Source organism: Oncorhynchus masou, chromosome 18, assembly GCF_036934945.1.
Source record: "Oncorhynchus masou masou isolate Uvic2021 chromosome 18, UVic_Omas_1.1, whole genome shotgun sequence".
NCBI lineage: Eukaryota > Metazoa > Chordata > Actinopteri > Salmoniformes > Salmonidae > Oncorhynchus > Oncorhynchus masou.
The window spans coordinates 43882868-43903967 of NC_088229.1; the positions used below are offsets into that span (position 1 = coordinate 43882868).

A 21100-nucleotide genomic window follows, 5' to 3' on the forward strand; every position below is an offset into this window, starting at 1 on the left:
TCATAATGAACCCCTCCTCACTACAATTATCTGCATTTAGCTGAATCTGCTCATTAGGCTCAGTTAACCCAATAGCTGCAGGCTCTCTGAACCAAGGCATTGCACTACTGTCTACTACACATCCCAGTCTATGTGCAACCCCCAGTTTTACATGCTCACACACCATAGACCTCTACCTGTATTATCCAGTTTCTGCTACCACAGCCCAAACAAACCCTGGAATACACGGATTTATTTCAGATTAGAGAAACCACACTCAAATGTAATAAAGAGATTAGGCTTTATGTGGCGACCTATTTGCGCTCAGAGAGAGGGGGAGCATGTCTGATTGTAACACAGTTTAAAGGGTGTGTTCCTGATAGCTAGCTTTCCCTCTCCGTAGACTCTGATTTTAATTCACACATTGATTGCAAGAGTAAAACCAGCCACGAAATATAAGAGAATCTACAAATAGGGGATTTCCTTTTGAAATAGATTTTTATGTGGGAACTGCAAACACTCTCCATCTGCCCTATATGAAGGGATTTTGTTTGCTAAATTTAGAGGCATGAATTTAAAACAAAGACCTGTAGGCTATAGTTTTAATTGGCCAATTACAGTACCAAATCCTATTTAGATGAAAAGACGATAAAAAAGGCAATTTTGCACTTTTAAAAGCCCTCAATTTATGGTGACAAAATGAGTTGATTTAACCAGTATGGCATTCTATTTGCATTTCTCTCATATAAGCCCCGCCCTTCTGCTTTGAAACATCCCTGTCTGTCCCGCCCCTACAGGTGGAGTTTGAGGGTCTGAAGCACGAGATTCGTCGTCTGGAGGAGGATACCCAGTTCCTGAACAGCCAATTGGAGGATGCCATCCGCCTGAAGGAGATTGCAGAGCAACAGCTCGGGGAAGCGCTGGAGACCATCAAGACTGAGCGCGAGCACAAGGCCGCCCTGAGGAAAGAGCTCTCCCACTACATGAGCATAGGAGACTCTATGTACCACAGGTACACACACGATCAAAGTCACACCTCATGCATCCACCAAAGCCTTAGACAATATAATATAATACGAACTGTTATGAGAATAACAGTGAACTTCATGTTTTTATGTTCTGGTCCTCTCTCTCTCACCAGCCCACTCAGCATCTCTCTGGATGGACTCAAGTTCAGCGATGACGCTGCCACGGAACCCAACAACGACGAAGCTCTCCATGGTTACGAGAACGGCTTCAGCAAGCTGGCCAACGCCATCGCCGAGGACAACCGTGCGTTTGCGCACAAGAAAGGTGACCTGTTCCGCCCCGTCCCCAGCCTGGTAGACGACCTGCTGAGTGAACTGAACATCTCTGAGATCCAGAAACTCAAACAGCAGCTGCTGCAGGTACGTAGCTACACCCTACAAACCGTTAATTCATTGAGGATGATAGGGTAAACAGTGAGGTATAACCAGCTGCTGCAGCTATAACCATAGTAGGTCATTCATTCAGTGAATCTGTTTACACTGTGTATGATATGAATGACACCAAGGTTTTAATTATACAATACACATTGATACTCAGATAACGTTCAAAACAAACGTTTATAGCCACGTGGATCCAGTGGCTCTTTTGGCCAGGCTGCACGCCTCTGAATCCTGTTAGGGGGAGCTAATCCTGTAGGACACAACCCCAGGATGTCACACACACACACACACATACACACACACACACACACACACACACACACACACACACACACACACACACACACACACACACACACACACACACACACACACACACACACACACACACACACACACACACACACACACACACACAGTGTCAGGCCATCTGTCAGAACTTCAGAACGCCTCAACCGTCTCCATGGTTAACAGTGTGTGTACTAGTTGGATACCTGTGGGTGAAAAGACTGAAGACTTTAGGACCTGGGTCTTCCTACCCCAAACACGATTATGTTTTAATGTTGTCCCAGGGTTGCCTAGATGTTACCATAGTGTTGCTTTAGTATAAGTACCATGACATTGAACCTGTTCTGGTCCTTTGGTACTGAATCTCATGGGCAGCAGCAGGTGTTAGTGTACAGCATTAAGCCAAAATCGTGTCAAGCAGCCCTCTGGGTCTTTTCTCCTCTGGCAGTCCATTCCACAGATTACTAGCGGGAATCGCAGCAGGGAAACCCAGACCTTTTTACTCAACAATTCAGCTGCTCCAATGCTCTTCTCTCTCTCCTCGTCCTTTCGATCACAGACTGAATAATCGCTCGCAGCAGGTCACCCTACTCCTTGGTTGCAGTAGAATCCATGTCCCCACTGTGCAGTCAGATCCAGAATGGCTTGGCATTACCAACAAGTTTGTCAAGGTCATCAACGAGAATTAGGGAGGGGGACAGATCAGGTGGAGAAGGGTGGGTGGGGTATGGCAAGTGGTATTCTTAGTGTCCATATCATCACATAATTATGTTTTTATATACTGTGCTTAAAGATACAGTATGCTGAGAGCTAAAAGTACCTTCCGATACCTATCTTGGCTAGTATTCTAAATAGATATGAATTAAACCATTTTCTCTTTTTTAAATCCTGTCATTGAGGCGTATTCATCACAGCTGAATAATAGACTAATGTAAACAGGAATGTGATACTAATTATTGGCACACACTCAGCCTCTGAAAATAGCTCTGTGCTGCTGAGGCCTGCACTGCTCTGTGTGAGCGCTCACGTGTGTAAGTGGACCGTAGTCCCTCTGCAAACAAAGAAATGAAACCAGTCCAGACTTCTCCAAGGTCACCTAGGCTCTGAATTGGCAGTTCTCTCCTTGCCCTCTGATGCTGTAGTTGGTAACACTGCCTTTGGTAACATACTGCAGCCCCTTCAGTTTACCCATAAAACCTCCAAAGATGTTATACTGCAGCCACCTCAGTTAGCCCCTAAAACCTCCAGAGATGTTATACTGCAGCCACCTCAGTTAGCCCATAAAACCTCCAGAGATGTTATACTGCAGCCACCTCAGTTAGCCCCTAAAACCTCCAGAGATGTTATACTGCAGCCACCTCAGTTAGCCCCTAAAACCTCCAGAGATGTTATACTGCAGCCCCCTCAGTTAGCCCCTAAAACCTCCAGAGATGTTATACTGCAGCCCCCTCAGTTAGCCCCTAAAACCTCCAGAGATGTTATACTGCAGCCCCCTCAGTTAGCCCCTAAAACCTCCAGAGATGTTATACTGCAGCCCTAAAACCTCAGTTAGCCCCTAAAACCTCCAGAGATGTTATACTGCAGCCACCTCAGTTAGACCATAAAACCTCCAGAGATGTTATACTGCAGCCACCTCATTTAGCCCCTAAAACCTCCAGAGATGTTATACTGCAGCCCCCTCAGTTAGCCCCTAAAACCTCCAGAGATGTTATACTGCAGCCACCTCAGTTAGCCCCTAAAACCTCCAGAGATGTTATACTGCAGCCACCTCAGTTAGCCCCTAAAACCTCCAGAGATGTTATACTGCAGCCCCTCAGTTAGCCCCTAAAACCTCCAGAGATGTTATACTGCAGCCACCTCAGTTAGCCCCTAAAACCTCCAGAGATGTTATACTGCAGCCACCTCAGTTAGCCCCTAAAACCTCCAGAGATGTTATACTGCAGCCCCCTCAGTTAGCCCCTAAAACCTCCAGAGATGTTATACTGCAGCCCCTCAGTTAGACCATAAAACCTCCAGAGATGTTATACTGCAGCCCCCTCAGTTAGCCCCTAAAACCTCCAGAGATGTTATACTGCAGCCCCCTCAGTTAGCCCCTAAAACCTCCAGAGATGTTATACTGCAGCCACCTCAGTTAGCCCCTAAAACCTCCAGAGATGTTATACTGCAGCCCCTCAGTTAGCCCCTAAAACCTCCAGAGATGTTATACTGCAGCCACCTCAGTTAGCCCCTAAAACCTCCAGAGATGTTATACTGCAGCCACCTCAGTTAGCCCCTAAAACCTCCAGAGATGTTATACTGCAGCCCCCTCAGTTAGCCCCTAAAACCTCCAGAGATGTTATACTGCAGCCACCTCAGTTAGCCCCTAAAACCTCCAGAGATGTTATACTGCAGCCCCCTCAGTTAGCCCCTAAAACCTCCAGAGATGTTATACTGCAGCCACCTCAGTTAGCCCCTAAAACCTCCAGAGATGTTATACTGCAGCCCCCTCAGTTAGCCCCTAAAACCTCCAGAGATGTTATACTGCAGCCCCCTCAGTTAGACCATAAAACCTCCAGAGATGTTATACTGCAGCCACCTCAGTTAGCCCCTAAAACCTCCAGAGATGTTATACTGCAGCCCCCTCAGTTAGCCCCTAAAACCTCCAGAGATGTTATACTGCAGCCCCCTCAGTTAGCCCCTAAAACCTCCAGAGATGTTATACTGCAGCCCCCTCAGTTAGCCCCTAAAACCTCCAGAGATGTTATCTGTTATTTGGAAAAATAACCACCTTTATCATCCTTTAAGACAATCATATGCATTAGGTAGAGAAGAAGAGGGATAGACAAACACAATGAAATCGGAAAATGAAACCTGCATAATTATGCCTAAATGGTCATCTGTCTATAATTTGTGTCAGTCTTTTTTCTGTCCGGACACTTGTAACATTACTTAACTTACCAAATGAATACATCTGTCTTATGCTCCGTCTCCGATGGCTAGATGGAGCGTGAGAAGGTGTCTCTGATGTCCACGCTGCAGGACTCTCAGAAGCAGCTGGAGCAGGCCCACGGGGCCCTGGAGGAGCACCAGGAGAAGGTCAGCCGCCTCAGCGAGAACCTCAATGCCATCCGGAGGCTCCAGGCCAGCAAGGAGCGCCAGTCAGCCCTGGACAACGAGAAGGAGCGCGACAGCAACGACGACGGAGACTACTACGAGGTGGACATCAACGGACCCGAGATTCTGGAGTGCAAGTACAAGGTAATGAAACATGTATACACATATACACAGATGTTGAAGCTACTGTCTTCCTAAAACTCTGGCTATTCCTAAAACTCTGGCTATTCCTAACTCTGCCTCTGGTTGTCTCAGGTTGCGGTGTCGGAGGCAGGTGAGCTAAAGGAGGAGCTGAAGACCCTGAAGGCAGAGTACCAGTCCTGTCAGTCACGCCACGAGGAGGAGCGAGGCCGTCTGGAGACTGACGTCACGGCCCTGGGAGAGAAGCTGTCCTCCCTGGAGAAGACCAGCCGCGTGGAGAGAGAGGAGAAGGCCGTCCTGGCGAAGGAGCTCCGCAAGGTGAGAAACACCTTCCATGATACAGTGCCCCTAATGTCTTAGGCTAGTTAATGTTTTTGTTTTGTGGTGTTATATTGATGAGTGGTTATCTGTAGTCAATTCTTTTCACTTTTCTCTGTGTAGGAATTGTTTGTACTTTTTCCTCACACTTGCAAACCAGATTTCTCTCTTCGATTAAATTGTATTAATTGACAAAGTTTCTCTCTTTCTATCTGTAAAGGTGAGTGACGTGGCGGGCGAGTCCCAGGGCAGCCTGAATGTGGCACAGGACGAGCTGGTCACCTTCAGCGAGGAGCTGGCCACCCTCTACAACCACGTGTGCATGTGCAACAACGAAACTCCCAACCGCGTCATGCTCGACTTCTACAAGGAGGGCAAGGGCGGGCGCACGAGTCCCGAAGGTCGCGGCCGCCGCTCCCCCATCCTGCTCACCAAGGGCCTGTTCCCCGTCCCCGATGCTGCCGACAGCGCCTTGTCCCCTGTCTCCTCTTCCCCCTCGCCCCGGGAGCCAATGAACGTGTACAACCTGGTGGCCATCATCCGGGACCAGATCAAGCACCTGCAGCTGGCGGTGGACCGCACCACAGAGCTGTCCCGTCAGAGGGTGGCGTCTCTGGAGCTTGGCGCCGTGGCTGACAAGGACATGGAAGCCTGCATGGAGGAGATCCTCAAACTCAAGTCCCTGCTCAGCACCAAGAGGGAGCAGATCGCTACACTGAGGACCGTGCTCAAAGCCAACAAGCAGGTCAGATACTGAACCTCCATGCTTGTATTTCCCTCCCCTAAGAATCAGGCAGGGAGGTGGCTGTCTAAAGCCTCTTCAGCTGTCGTAGCAAATGCACTGCAGCCACGATTCATAACAAAACAACAGGGAGAGACAGCTGGTGGCTGTGAGTGTTTGTGTGTGTCTGTGTGCCTGTGTCTGTCTCTGTGTTTGTCTATGTGATAGAGTTTTAAAAAAAGATGAAAGCTTACTAAAGCAGACACTCCCCAACAGCCCAGAACCCTAATGTTTGTGTGTCCAGTTGCTGTCAGATCTTTGAAGAGGGTGTGTGTTCCTCAGCTCCTGAATCTGACTCTCAGATAAAAGCCTCTCATAAAGAAACACCTGTAGTCTTTAAATCCAGCCAGCTCCCCACCGAACTGCTGTGCAAATAAACCTTCAAAGGTCACACACTAAAACAGACTAATGACATAAAGCTGCAGGAAAAAGACTCAAAATGACCCATTTTAGTTGGTCTGACCGTTGTTGTGTCCCCCCTACAGACGGCTGAGGTGGCGCTGGCCAACCTGAAGAGTAAGTATGAGAACGAGAAGGCCATGGTGACGGAGACCATGATGAAACTAAGGAACGAGCTGAAGGCCCTGAAGGAGGATGCCGCTACCTTCTCCTCACTCCGAGCGATGTTCGCCACACGGTAAGAGGAGTACATGTGGCGCCCCGTTTAAAACAAGTTAGGAACTAGTGATGGGAGAAGAAAAACCACGACAGTTACACATCGCAATATTATATCAATATTTGACTCCCAAGAATCGATTTGTAAAAAAAAAAAAAATTTTTTTTTTAAATAAGTTGTTTTTGGTACTGTAAGTAGGATAAGCTTGCGCTAGTCAACTGTACCTGCACCAAAATGCATCCTTCTTCTCCATCTCCTTTTTAAATAGTGAGCCAACATGTTTTTAGAACTTTCATTTCCCTGACTGATCAAAACTCATTTTCTCGTGCTCCCTCTCGTCTCTCTGAAACAGACATTACAGTGAGCAATATGTTTGGAACACCAAATCGCAATGCAATCGCAGTATCGAATCGCAATACATATAGCATCATGAGAATCACAATGCATGCCACATCGGCACCTAAGTATCGTATCGTGAGGTCCGCAGCCCTGTTAGGAACACACTCCTAGTTTAGAACACACATTTAAACATGTTATCACATACCTTGGCCACACAGTAAGAGAGTAGTCAGTCACCCATGATCCAAGAACACGCCTTGACACGTGCTCTGTCTATATACTATAACAGATTCATCTGGGCAGATGACATCAGGCTCTCTCGTTCCTTGATGCTTTGTTTGCCACACTACAAGACAAGAACTACACCTACCTAGCTTACCTACAGAAATAAACCCATCATACCAAAAGGAAAGCACTGCATAAACAAAAGCAATACCATTACAATATGATGTTTACATACAGTTATATTGTTTACATACATATGTATTTAGCCTACTAAAACGCTGCCGCCATGAGATTCTAATGGAAAGATTTATTGACCAAAACACCTCGACGTCCCAGTGTCCATCTGACCACTTTTACTATGTTAACCTAGCGGTAACAACACCGATACACCATCCTAAGACCACACTCGCGACAACCACAAGGTAAATCTGTGTTTAATACCACACGGTAAGCCATATTCACCATATGCCAACGCTTCACCATATGCTTTTAATAACCGACAGGTTTAATAGGAGTGTTGTTTTTCTTTGTGAATCTGGGCCAGTGGAGGATGGCCATACGACGGACACATCTCTAATCTGTAGTAATTACTATGCTGAAGAAGCAGTGTTTTATGACCAGTGACTGCTTATCAGATGGAGGGGCTACGTTAACCCCTCGCTGGCTAAGCCTGCCGATGCCCATAAGAAGCAGGCCAAAGGTTCCCCTTATAATCCCTACCTCGACCTGGTCTGGATAACTACCTCAGATACAATGTACTCTCATTTCACCATAGTCTCACTGTACTGTAGTCTTCCTCCTGAGGGAATGTGTGCGTGTTTGTGGGGTGGGAGGTGGGGTGACTATGAGTGTGTGTACGCTGTATACAAGCATGTAGACCACTGCGCATTCTTGTGGTACTTTGTTTGCTCTGTTGTTTTGATGTGGAGCTCAGTGCGTCCTCCCTTCTCCTGCAAACCCTCCCTGAACCAGATGGCAACTCTGAGGCAGTCTCGCTCTGTCTTTAAGACTCCTCCACTTACAGCAAAGCTCAAATCAAGCTGTGCAGAAAGGAGAGGAGAGAGGGGAGGGCTGCTCTATCCATAGAGAGTGTGCACTCGGCACCCCTCATATTTACAGTGGAGTAATGCCACAGTGTATCTGCACTCCCAGTCCATTAGCTGGTCTTATTGAGAAATTCTATATAACTGTAGTAGCTTATTGATTAACATGGCGGAGAAAGCTGTCTTCCTCTGCAAATATGGGTGTGTTTCTGTTGTCATAACGAGTTGGTGCAGTGCAGGGCCAGATGGTCTGTTGATGCGGGTGTTAAGCCATCCCACTGAAGACATGAGAGGAAATCAGCTCTCACTGAGCACCTCAGAGGAAGCCATTTTGAAAATTACTATCATTCTGCTTAGAATGACTTTCACTGACCAATCAGGGTTTCAAACCAAGTGTTCTTTAAGAGGTACTGGCTATTAGCAGCAGAACGAGGGTGGTAGATATGATACAGAGGAAAATGGCGGCGCGAGAGAGGCATGCATGTTAAATGTGCCTTTCCCTTGTCCCTTTTTGCTGTTGTAAGATACTGAAGATGCTCCTAACACAACATAACTAAACAAAACCTAACTCAACTCTGGTCAGGGGTCCACAGGAAATCCCTGTCTTTCCCTTGTATGGTGATTTCTATGTGCCTTAGATATAATTAATGTTTTGTTTTTGCTACCCCCTATATTGTGGTTGTCACGAGACCAGTATCGCGATGCTACGATGGCAAAAAAAGCAGACTCTTTGGTCCTTTAAAAAACCTACTGTATGTAACATTTTGTGCTATAGGAAATTGTTTTGTTTCCTTGCCATGATACCGCTGAGTATCGCAATACTGTTATCGTGACAGCCCTACCCTATATACTGCACTATAGGGAATAGGGATCCGTTTTGGACACGGCCTCAGTATGTTCTGGGCTGTGTACATGCCTGAGTATTTGTGGTAGTGTTCATTCAGGTCCTCCTGGAGCCCGTACGTATTGGTATGCTAATTTTGGCCTATAGAATGATGGTGGGGAAGGAGGGGAGGGGGGGGCCTCTTTGAAAGGCTTTAAGAGGCAGAGGGATGTGATTGACCCACGTTTCCCACACTCCCCCTGTTTCTTCCCTCGCTCCCCTCATTTATCCTCACAGCAAAACACAAGGCCCTCTACCCTACAGAGAGAGAGAGGGAGTCTTTCATTTCAGCTTCTCGACAGGGGCTAATTTGAGAGTCTTTCTCATGGTTATTCCATCTTTGACATACACTGTCGACTTAAATGTAGATTTGGGGATTCCTGAGATTTTCAGTGGACTTCCTTAGTTTCGAGTGTGTGGTCTCAGAGTGAGAGAGTTAGAGTGAATGGAGTGGGACTGATTGAATGTGCAAATCTCTGTTCGACTCTTTTGTGTAATGCAAGTTCCTAATATGTGTATTCTATGTCAGTTTGTACGTATCCAACTTGTGTATGTGTGTTGTATTCCAGCTGTGGACTGTTATCAGTTTACAGTAAGACCCAGTCTCTTTAATTCCTAAGAGCAGTGCTTCATTTGAAAATTTGGAGGTGAGCGAGAGAGAGGGGTGGGGGAGTTCTGAGCTGGAGTCCTTAAAATGCTTTCCAGTTTCACTGACTCACCCAATGATCACTCGTCGGTAATGGCCGGGGCAGGAGAATTATCGAAGATGCAACTCATATGAACTTTGATTTCTTTGATTATAGTTTTTACATATAAACAAGTGAGAAGGAAAAAACAATCATGCCACGAGAGTTACCGGATCCGGCCAAATAGATCCCGGACCAAAACAGTCGATGGAGAGGTGCAGGATCGGACTCCAATGAAGCACTGCCTGGACATGCCTGCTCTTAGCAAGCTGTAGGCACTATACATGCAAAGAATCAGTCAACCTTCCCCCAGTCAAATCGAACAGGCACACACTCTCATTCTATCTCTTTGTGTTTCTCTGATTCCCATTTTGCTCTTACTTTCATTGTTGGTTATTTTATTCCTTCTTTATCTTCCCTCGCCTCCCTCCGAAATCCTCTCACTCATCCTCCTCCACAATGACCAATGCTGTTCCCACATAGCCAGAGAACAGCTGTGGCGAGTGTGTGTCTGTGTTCACACTCCATGTGACAAACAAATGTGCTGTGGTGCTGTGTTTCTACACTCATTTGTCAGTATATTTAGGGCGTATGTGCCGGTGGAGGCTGCTGAGGGGAGGCCGGCTCATAATAACCTTTCCACTTATTCCGCTCCAGCCATTACCACATGCCCGTCCTCCCCAATTAAGATGCCACCAACCCCCTGTGGTATGTGCCTGTCAGTGTAGTCCATACCCTTCCCTAAGAACATTTCATCGTGTTTCATGCAGTGTATGCTGTGCACGTTATACTCTGAGCGCATGTGTGTGCAGTACGCCTGTGTGTGTCTCGTGACCCCTGGCTACTGTAGATCATCTGAGACATGGAGCCTCTGTTCCCCACTACTCTGAATGTGGAGACTGTTCTTCTACAAAGGGCCAGCCGCCACCCAGGGCCATTGTGGCCCTCCAGTCCCTCTCTATCAGGCCAAGAAGGGCCCCATTGTATCCCTTCATCCCTGGAATGGAAGCCTGTATTTTTTCCCGGGAAAACCCACGCCCTCTTACACCCTCCACCCAGCATGGCTGGTCCATCTTAAAGGGCACTGTGACCCCTGGGAACCCCCCCCGCCCCCCCATTCACCATCTCACACTGGGTCAAATGAAGCTGCACTGATCCCCTTTGTCTGGGTGTGTCCCCCAGTGGGAGTCCGACTGCACGCCCACGAGGGGGGACTGGGTTTGTGTTTGTGTATGTGGGGGGAGAGGATGTATACATAATGGGGAGTGCCCATGTGCAATAACACAACACTTCAATGAGCCAATAGTAAGAGACTGAATAGCAACATTAGGTCCTATGTGACCAATGAGAAGACGCACTGGGCACAGACGTCAGTTAAACTTTCCATTCCCTGATGAATTGATGCTGTTCTGAGGGCAAAAGGGGGTGTGACTCAATATTAGGAAGGTGTTCCTAATGTCTTTTCCACTCATTGTAGATTGTAATTGACACTTGGAAGTGTAGAGGAAACATTCCAATCCACCAGATAGAACAGGGAGTGTTTTTGTCCCACATTTAGATTCAGATTAACCTTTAATTCCCCTGATATAGACTGTTCTTGTCCTGCAGGTAGGTCTGAAGGAGTGTTCTGAGATGCCAGGAATTTCATTCCAATGTGGGTTAGGCTGAATGACAGCTGGAAGGGAAGGTGTTGTACTGCACAGATCTCTGCAGAGGTGTGGCTACCATTATCACTGGGGAATGTCATCTCAGATCGCTGTGTTAGCAGGATGGAGACAGGTGGGGGGTGGAGTGACTGCAGGTACCGAGAGTAGATGAGTTTGAAAAAAGGCTAGAGACAGAGAAGAGGACATTAAGAGATGAGGATGGAGGAAGGATGATGGAGATATAAATAAATGAAGGATGGGGGGAGGACGACAGAGAGATGAAGGAGAGATGTAATATGAGGGTGCAGAGAAAGGAAAGAGGGGTAGAGAGAGTGAAGGGCAGAATGATTAATAATGAAAGAGGAAGGGTGTAGCAGATGAAGGACAGCGAGCAGGCAGCATGACCTAGTTTTTTGGACCTGCATGGCCCTAACGAGAGAGAGAGAGAGAGAGAGAGAGAGAGAGAGAGAGAGAGAGAGAGAGAGAGAGAGAGAGAGAGAGAGAGAGAGAGAGAGAGAGAGAGAGAGAGAGAGAGAGAGAGAGAGAGAGAGAGAGAGAGAGAGAGAGAGAGAGAGAGAGAGAGAGAGAGAGAGAGAGAGAGAGAGAGAGAGAGAGAGAGAGAGAGAGAGAGAGAGAGAGAGAGAGAGAGAGAGAGAGAGAGAGAGAGAGAGAGAGAGAGAGAGAGAGAGAGAGAGAGAGAGAGAGAGAGAGAGAGAGAGAGAGAGAGAGAGAGAGAGAGAGAGAGAGATATTTCACACTAACGTGGGAGGCAGAATTGATATTTGATGTTATATTACACGGGTGCTAGAGAAAGAGTGGAGAGAGTTGTTTGAGTGATAGCGAGAGGAAGGAACATCTCAGTTTGGTGAGTTTAGAAGTATTTCTTCCATACTTTTCTTTGCACCTCTGTTGTTTGCTCTCTCCCTTAGCCCACTCCTAAAGGGACACAGGGGGGATCTTGGAGTTGGGTTAAAGATTTCCTCCTTTGTGTGTGATCTACGATTAACTTACTCCGTGCTCAGACTCCTCATATTGTCATGCAGACAGACGTCCGGGTAGAGCTGCTTTCAACCTCAGCCCTCAGCCTCGCTATTCATGAATGTTAATTACACCAATAGGGGTTATAGTCAACATCAACACAGCCCACATGAACCCCAACCCCGGGATACATTCAAATGGGATGTATGTTCAGACATTAAACTCTTCATATATAATGAATACTGTGTTTGGATATTAAGCAGTACAAAGTGAATCATGCATAGCTGGGCTTTTAGTGAATAGTAAACACATCTCTACATTTTCTACTGGCCCAGTGCAATACAGATGAGGTCTTACGTGAGTCTTGTGGGGGTGAAATGAGTTCCTATTGTTCTTACTTGAATAGGATGTTTAAAGTCTATAGTGCTGAGCATTAATCAACATTTTTCAGTTATTTTTCACCTACACCTTTCAATTATTTGGATTTAAAACATGTTTCCTGCAATTCTACACATTTTGATGTAAGGTGCAGAGAAATGTTGCAGTTTTAAAGCAAATGTTCTTGCAATTCAATACATTTTGCCATGTCTAATGTTTATTCATATTTAAGTGACTCGAACATTACGGCAAAGTCTATGAGCCCCAAAAAAATTGCTAAAAAACATTCGCTGACATGGGCTTGTTGATCTGGACATTTCTGACAAGTTATAAATAGCTCTCTTAGATAAGCAATGACTAACATGACTCATGATGAGGAACTGATGATGCACTACCCAATTTAGTAATGTCACCTTGTGCATTCTACTATTACAACAAAGAGTCCGTTTAAAGCCGGACTCAGTTCCTTTCCAGTTTGGGAACCACTGGTTTAAGTGATTGATAGTGTTCAGCAGTCATAAAAGTATGCCATATTTTCATTGAAATACTACAAAATAGTGATTTTTGTCAGACAGCATAGGAAGCAGCCCTATAGAGATGAGGTGATGACTGGAAATAAAATAAAACAAATTTAATATACACAACAGCTGAAATATTTTATTAATGTGACGTAATGTGAATAAATGATGGTTAATAATGGGCATTCACAACCATCATGTGACTTGTATTAATTGTTTTATTCTGTGATGTTACAGCATTCAACCCACATAGTGCATTTCATGTTTAAAAAAAGTATCAAAACCGAAATCGAAAACCATGATTATTTTTTCATAATCGAACTGAAACTGAACTGACCTCAAAAAGCACTTATCGCTCAGCACAAGAAGTTTAGGACAGAGAGGTTTCCAGGGAGAAGAGAGTGGTGCTGGGGGAGATGGAGAGATAGTCTGATGAAATGGTAGACTGCCGGATGGCAAGGCTCTGGTAGACACATCAAGGGCTTTATCTGGTGGAGGAGACGGGCACTGGGGAAGTAGGTCAAAGGTCAAGACGAATGTAGGTTAAGCCTTTTATCTTGCATTGATTTTCTGTGGGCTTGAAGGTCAGTGAAATCCATCTGAAATAGCCACAGACAATGTAAACAGTCAGATTGGAGAGCCAGACCATTACCAATGGTAGTGAACCATACAGACCACAGTCACTGTCAGATCACTGTGCCTTTGGCTGTTAACACTGGAGGATTCTACTGCCACCTATTGGATGGCTAGTGAAAATGTAGTAAATGTTTAAGGACTGAAATCTCACTGACGTTGGCGACAAATGCCTTATTCTAATGTGATCTCTCTCCATCCATCCCCTTCTCTCTCTCCATCCATCCATCCCCTTCTCTCTCTCTCTCTCTCTCTCTCTCTCTCTCTCTCTCTCTCTCTCTCTCTCTCTCTCTCTCTCTCTCTCTCTCTCTCTCTCTCTCTCTCTCTCTCTCTCTCTCTCTCTCTCTCTCTCTCTCTCTCTCTCTCTCTCTCCCTCCTTCTACTGTAGCTGTGACGAGTATGTGACTCAGCTGGATGAGATGCAGAGACAGCTGTCTGCGGCAGAGGATGAGAAGAAGACCCTGAACTCCCTCCTCCGTATGGCCATCCAGCAGAAGCTAGCCCTGACCCAGCGCTTGGAGGACCTGGAGTTTGACACCGAGCAGACCCGCCGCGGGGGCAAACCTAAAGGCAGGACCACCAACGGCAGAACAACCAACGGCCAGACCAACACCGCCAACAACCCCCACGTAAGTCACGGGCTCACCTGCGCCGGCATCGGTCGCCCCAGTGAGCACAACATCATGCCCAACGGCATCCTGGGAGGCCCAGTGGTCTTCTGCAGCGAGAAGTACAAGATCTACTGCGACTGAAGCGGCTGCATTGTCAGCACGGGACTGCTGTGTACAGAGGGGAGGAGCCCGAGGTCCTCCCCTGACTTAGTGTTAAAGAGCCCTGCTATGCTCGCTTAGCTCCCTGCCTGCTCAGCCTGCAGCCTCATAGAGCCTGGTGTGTGTCTAACCTATAGTACATACTTATGCCTATGGCCACGTATGGCCACTCACGCCTGCTAGTGTAAACGTTATGGGAATGCAGCTGTGTATGTACTGTACCGTACAGTACAGTGTGCCCTAGAAGTTTGGGATTGTAGTAGACATAATGTATGGCATGTGGATATGGCCTCAACCGGCCGCCGTTGGGCTTCTGTGGATAATTATGGGGTGTCACTTCTTTCCACCGTCATGGTGCTGTACTTATGATGATGTAAAAGGTGGCAGCTTTTGTGCTTAGTGTGTTCTGACCCCCCCTGAGTGTGTTGCCTGGTAACCATAATGCATTTGGGGGGTGGGGACTTGTGAAGAGGGTGTCACTTTTAGGATCATGTGACAGAAGTTGACGTCCTCTCCTCGTTTTGCTTGCCTGTTGGCGTTGGTGTTCCTTCGATAAAGCCCCCGCACCTCTTCCCCTCTCTCTCCTGGCCCCCCAGGACTGAGCCAGCCCCAGCAACCCACTGACCAATCAGGTTGCTCATTAATGTTTACATAAACAAATGAAACAAAACAATATGCAAACTCCCCCTGCTGTTGCTAGGGAGCCCAGTGTGAAACTGAAATTCAAAATTCTCAAAGCGGGTTGGCTGATAATTAATGATGTCGGAGGTGGGCGGTAAAGGAGCACCTAAGAACACAGGTGTTTCATTTCAAGATCCTTTAAGCTGTACACCAACGCGGTAGAGTCAGGCAGTCCAATCGCATGGCTTTGCAGCTGAAAATGCTACTGAGCTTTAGAACAGTTTTTCTCTGTAAACAGGTGTGTCACAGCACATGCAGATGTGCTACAGGGCTCTACATTTGAACCAGAGCAGTTATTTAACGTCTGCAGAAATAAACAGAGGGCTATTCCATGTAACCCAGTATATGTCATATTGGTGGATTCTCTCAGAGCCATATTACTTAAGAACGAAAGAAAATGATCAAATAACTGTGAACAGATACAATATAGTTTTGATTGATGGTGATTTTTGTAATAACAGAAAAGATCCTAAAAGAGCACAAAAATCAATGGCACCCAGATCCGGATCGTAATTCTACAAACAAAACCGACCAATATCCCTCGGCAAAGTGCCTGTCGACCCAAACACTTGAAATCAACTACATCTATATATCGATGTAAAGCCCTGTCTTTGTGTCTGTTAGCCTAATGCTGATCTCTCTTCCTCTCTCTCTCCCTGTCGCTTCTCTCTTTCTCTTTTGGGAGGCCCTTTTGACCTCTCAAATGAACTATGTGTGGTTATGTGGCTGAAAACCCTGTCCTCCTCACGTCTCAAACGTGTGGTTTGTCACTTTGTTGTCATGACAACCCCTCTCTCTTTTAGATTGTCAGCAGCTTGCTCGCCCTACAACAACACTCTCCCTTTAAGTAGAGAGGGGGATTGTGGGGAAAACCCCTGGATATTGTCAGGTAACGTCCTTGCGCACGTGTGTTCTGGAACCCTGCCTGTGTGTGTGTGTGTAATCTCAGCTCCGACACTGAGGTGAAAGACCCTTGTGTGTATGTCGTTTTCTCCAAATATTGCAAATAGATTAATTTCTGAGATGCTGTGTGGATGTGAGAGGACAACCAATGTACTGTCTTTATTACCCCCCCCCCCCCAAAAAAAAAAAAGCTTAAACCCTTGCAATCTAGTGCCAGGCAGATTAAAAAAACTGATGTGGGGCTTGTGTTAGATAGATCCATGTAATGCATACACGGTATTAGCTTTGTGGCTCTAAAAGCAGGGTTGATGCGAAGAGATTCTTGGAAGATTAATTCAATTATGCTTTTTAAAACTATATATTCTTAATAATACGATCGTAATCAGGTTCTAATCTTCTAGGATACTCCTAGGCCACCTCTCTCGGGTATGGAGAGGGAGAGCTTTGGTTCCTCCGAACGAGGGACGTCCTCAACCCTGCTTGAGTTGAGTATGTGCTGCGCTGCCCTACGAGGCCTTTAGTCACGCCACACAGTATGGAGACGAGGCTATCGCTCACATCAGAGAAGAACCTCCACGGGAGGGGAAATCACTATTCTTTTCTTGTTCCACTTAAGCGACAGTGATAGAATCACACTTTGTTTGTGTCAGTTTGCTCTGGGTGTAGAGAGTAGGAGAGGAGAGAGAAGTAATACTGGTGTTTAAAAGCACCTGCACCCGAAAGACGAGCTCTCTTAGCCGATTCTGAACATGATTTTGATACTGTGTTTGGGGAAATGAGTTCCAGGGTTTTCTGAGGGAGATGCTCTAAGATGACAAATGTATTTACATGAGGTTTTTGTTTGACTACTTTGTCTCTAAATGTGGTATTTTACCAGTGGACATTGATTCAAATGAGTTGACCCTCAATCCCTGTTCCCTTGTGTAGGCACTATAGATTCACTGAATAATCTATATATTTCATAATCCAGGATGTGATTGTGGCTAGAGAGACCCTCCCTAGTTCTCTTGGTTTAGTTTGAAATCAATGTCTGTTTATCTGGTGTCATCAATAGAATGCAACCAGAATAAGCTCCCTCCTACCTCTGCCTTTAGGCTCCGCCCACTTCACCTTTGAGTTCTCTCACACGCTCTTCATCTGATTCTTGATTGGTTGAACGCCTGAACGCTACAAAACACACCCGTTCTCATTAACCTGCATGCCAGTAAGGAAAGCCCCTCCTATAACTGACCTGGTTCTGGGGTGTGGATTAAACTCTTGGGGCTCATCATGTGTTTTGGAGGTGTCAAAGGTCATGGTACTTGTGAGGTCATCAGCTTCTTGCACTCACTGGTCTGCCTCGCGCAGTAGTGCTTTTATATCAGCTCCTCTGAAACATATTGACACAATGTTGATATGACAGTCTGCTTCAGCACTACTAACCCAGTTTGCACCAACCGCTACTTAGTAGCTACTGTAACTAACTGGGCCTTCGGTGTACATCTTTTTACTCTTCCTTATTTCATGTTTTTGATTGGAATGGAATCATTTCTGAGGAAGTTAACATCTCTCTAAATGTACCAGTAATGCACATTTTTATGTTTTCTTTATTTCTCCGTTTTGCAGTCATTTAATTCTGCCCGGAGGAGGGTCCTCCAACACAGGATCCTCTCACAATGCCGATGTCACATTCATTGTGCAGAAAACAGATAGCCCTATAGGCCAAGATTATGAAACCCACTTCAAGACGAAAAAGATCAAATGAAATCTCTGATATGAAAATCCAATATTCCTCCAGGTTGCCCTTTAACTCGCAATATAGCACAACCTCTATGTCCTATGCATGGGAATGAACAAGGTATTTCACATTTCCCCGCGCTGCTGCCGATGCTCACAAGTACAGTGAACTCTGCCCTCCTCATGAAATGATGATCCGAGTTTGTGTTTGGCGGAGTTATCCCTCCAATGAGAAGTCAGGGGAACCAAGGTCTTTTCTCAATGTAAATCAACCAACTGTTTTGTCTGGTTTGATCTTTTTTTGTTTTAGTTTATTTGTTTTCTTTAACCTGTGCACTTTTATTATAGGATTATATAACTTTATATTGTTAACCTAGGAAAGGTTTGTAGTGCTATGGTTTGTGACTTATTTAGTCAAGTATACACATATATTAATAGGAATATATTTCCTCCTGTATATGGTCTCTTTGTACCATCTACAGAGACCATTCACTCTCCTAAAGTCTCACCGCAAACCAGAGTCCATCTATTGTTATTGTGCTTCTGAGAATTGATCCATCTGAATAACCATCCTTTTATTGTTATGTTTCATCATATTGCTTTATTATGCTGTTGGTTTGGTTTTATATGTATGTTCTACTGCCATGTTCTAAACAAAATCCAGGGTGAGCTAATTCTGGGGTTTTCATGTATTTATTATTCCTAGGAATAGTTCAAAGCTAACGCGCAAAAACTTGACGACGCTCTGACTCAAAAAAAATGGTAAGAAGTTCTTGGGGGGGAAAAATGGAGTGACAAAATGATTTTGTTTTTTTTCATCTTCTTACCAGGGGTGTCACACTGATAAGGGATCACTGGCTCACAGAATTCTCTGCAAGTGCAACGATTAAATTCCAAATTGGAATTGTTTAATTCTCTCTTTGTTTATCGTGCCAAATCCTGGTACACCGTTTAGGTTTGAAAAGATTCAAGAATCAGAAAGACAAGCTGTACATCAGTGAGAAAGGTGTAGTTTGGGGCTGTGGCTTTCTGCTGAAGCGCTACCCGGGTTTTGCTTTGGGTTTGTTTTGTTCTTCATTCTGACCAGTAGTGCCTTTCATTGTTTCAAGGGAGAATTGTAGACTAGTACTTTGTGTTTGTTTTTTAGGGGAGGAGTTTAGGTTGAATGACTTTGTGAGCAGCAATAAATGCAAAGAGGATTAGCCCTTTTTGCAGGAGTGAGATGATCGTTTTGAAATTAGCTCAATTCAACTGATATTGTATTGAATTCTGCAGGTCAGTGATCCCAACAGCAAATTCAGGGGTATTGAGAAAATGTAGTTTTTTTTATCAAACTTTGGGAACCAAAAGAAATCCCTTTGGCCTCATTTTGAACAAAATGTTCCATGCACCACTATGTGTTTGGGCAGATCAGTTTACTATTGGAAGCATCGACATGATCTCTAGCTTTGTATGGTGAAGGTAATGTAATATCTACAGTATTGTTGGCAAATGTGCAGAGAGCGCATTTTCTCTTATTTTTTTTATTTTTTTTATTGAATATTTTTTTTACATCATATATTAAAGTGTTGTGATTTCAGGAAATAGAAAACAGATTTTGCATCAACAAGCTTGAATAGTGCCATCCTAGCCAATGCTTGTTTGTTGAGGCGTAAAAAGTTATCAATACGGTTGAGAAGCGAAAAATACGGAGAAAATAAAGTGCAATTTAAATGCTGTTTTACAAGGAAAATAAAAGTTTTCTGTTTGCTGGAAGCGATAGCATTGTGATAATACACTAGCCGTGCAAACTTTATATTGTCATATTGTGTTTCAGTATTGATCCATATTGAGTTTGATACCTTTATATGAAATAACGACTTAATCTGTATGTTGATATTTATTTGGATTGTCATGCAGTACTGTATTCTTATCAATAATGTGCATTATAATTAGTGGCATATTGATTACAACTTATTGTCATATGCATGTTTTTCAGTCATGGGAACCTTTACACAGAATCGAAAACAAACCTATAACTTTGGAGATGCAGAAAAAGTGAAAAAATAAAATGATGAAAAAACGAGTTTAGTCTAATGTATTACTGCTGAGCTAATCCTATGAAAGTGTTGTTTTGTTTTCCTATAGAGAGATGTTATGCTGTGTAAAGGTAGTCATACTGGTTAAAATCAATAAATGTGACTAAAAAGACAAACTGTCCCGTGTGTATTTTCATCCCAAACTCTCCCACTGTAAGTAAATTAACAGTTAACTTTGGAGCCAGTCTGATGCTGTAGGCTCCCCCTCAGAAGATCCCCAGCTGGGAAACAGAATGAGGGGGGACTTCCCAGCTGTCTGTAAAGACTCCATGACATGATCAAATTTCACACAATGCACAAAACTCTTCCACCCCCACCTCCCCCTCTTTTTCCTCTCTCCCTGCCCTCATCCTTTGTCTTCTCTATTCTTCCTGTTATTTTCCATTTTCTTTTTCTGTTCTCCACATCTCACCCCTTTATATCTCTTTAACTCTCTAGATCTTTTTTTGATCCCATTTACTCTCTTTTTCTGTCCTTTCCCTCTCTTTTATCCATAATTTGCTGCTGTGTATTAAAAAAACCTCCCACGTACAAACAAACCGGGTGACTCTTGACCTCTCCACCCCCAGTAACTTCCTGTCCATGCTCCGTTAGGACCAGTTTCCATGAGTCATAAAGACATGCTCCGTTTGTCTCATGCAACAGTTTTATACCACGTGGATGGTTTTATATGGCAAGAATATGTAGAGCGCTATTGATTTTCAGAAAAGAAGAATTGATACAAAATACAGAAACAGATGAACAATACAAGTGATACAATAATCGGTCCCATTCAGAAGCTGTCATTCTACAAATATAAGGATTTATTGTATTCTAATGTCCAAAGTTTAAAAGTTGCATTTTTAGACCACCGTACAATTTTGATTAATAACCATCTTACAGAAGTAGAATGGAAACAAAAGGACCATTCATTGAGTTTTTAAATAATCTATCCCAGCGAGAGATGGTGGGATACATGCGAACGTTCTGCAAGCAGGGCTCTGCTCTAAACACCTGAT

General features: G+C 44.8%; 1 protein-coding gene across 4 annotated transcripts in view; it reads left to right on the forward strand.

Moving 5' to 3' along the window:
• Positions 1-20218, forward strand: part of LOC135504672 (protein bicaudal D homolog 2-like) — an 84076-nt gene extending 63858 nt beyond the window's left edge. The window contains exons 4-12 of one of the 4 annotated variants that reach the window (XM_064923442.1): positions 777-991; positions 1121-1367; positions 4656-4913; positions 5025-5228; positions 5449-5973; positions 6495-6646; positions 14343-14583; positions 16209-16294; positions 17914-17999. In XM_064923442.1, coding sequence (XP_064779514.1) covers positions 777-991; positions 1121-1367; positions 4656-4913; positions 5025-5228; positions 5449-5973; positions 6495-6646; positions 14343-14583; positions 16209-16256 — 1890 coding nt within the window. In that variant the 3' untranslated portion in view covers positions 16257-16294; positions 17914-17999. Of the gene's footprint in view, positions 1-776; positions 992-1120; positions 1368-4655; positions 4914-5024; positions 5229-5448; positions 5974-6494; positions 6647-14342 lie in introns of all 4 variants that reach the window. The other 3 variants (XM_064923441.1, XM_064923440.1, XM_064923438.1) reach the window with 3 other exon arrangements.
• The last annotated feature ends 882 nt before the right edge of the window (positions 20219-21100 follow it).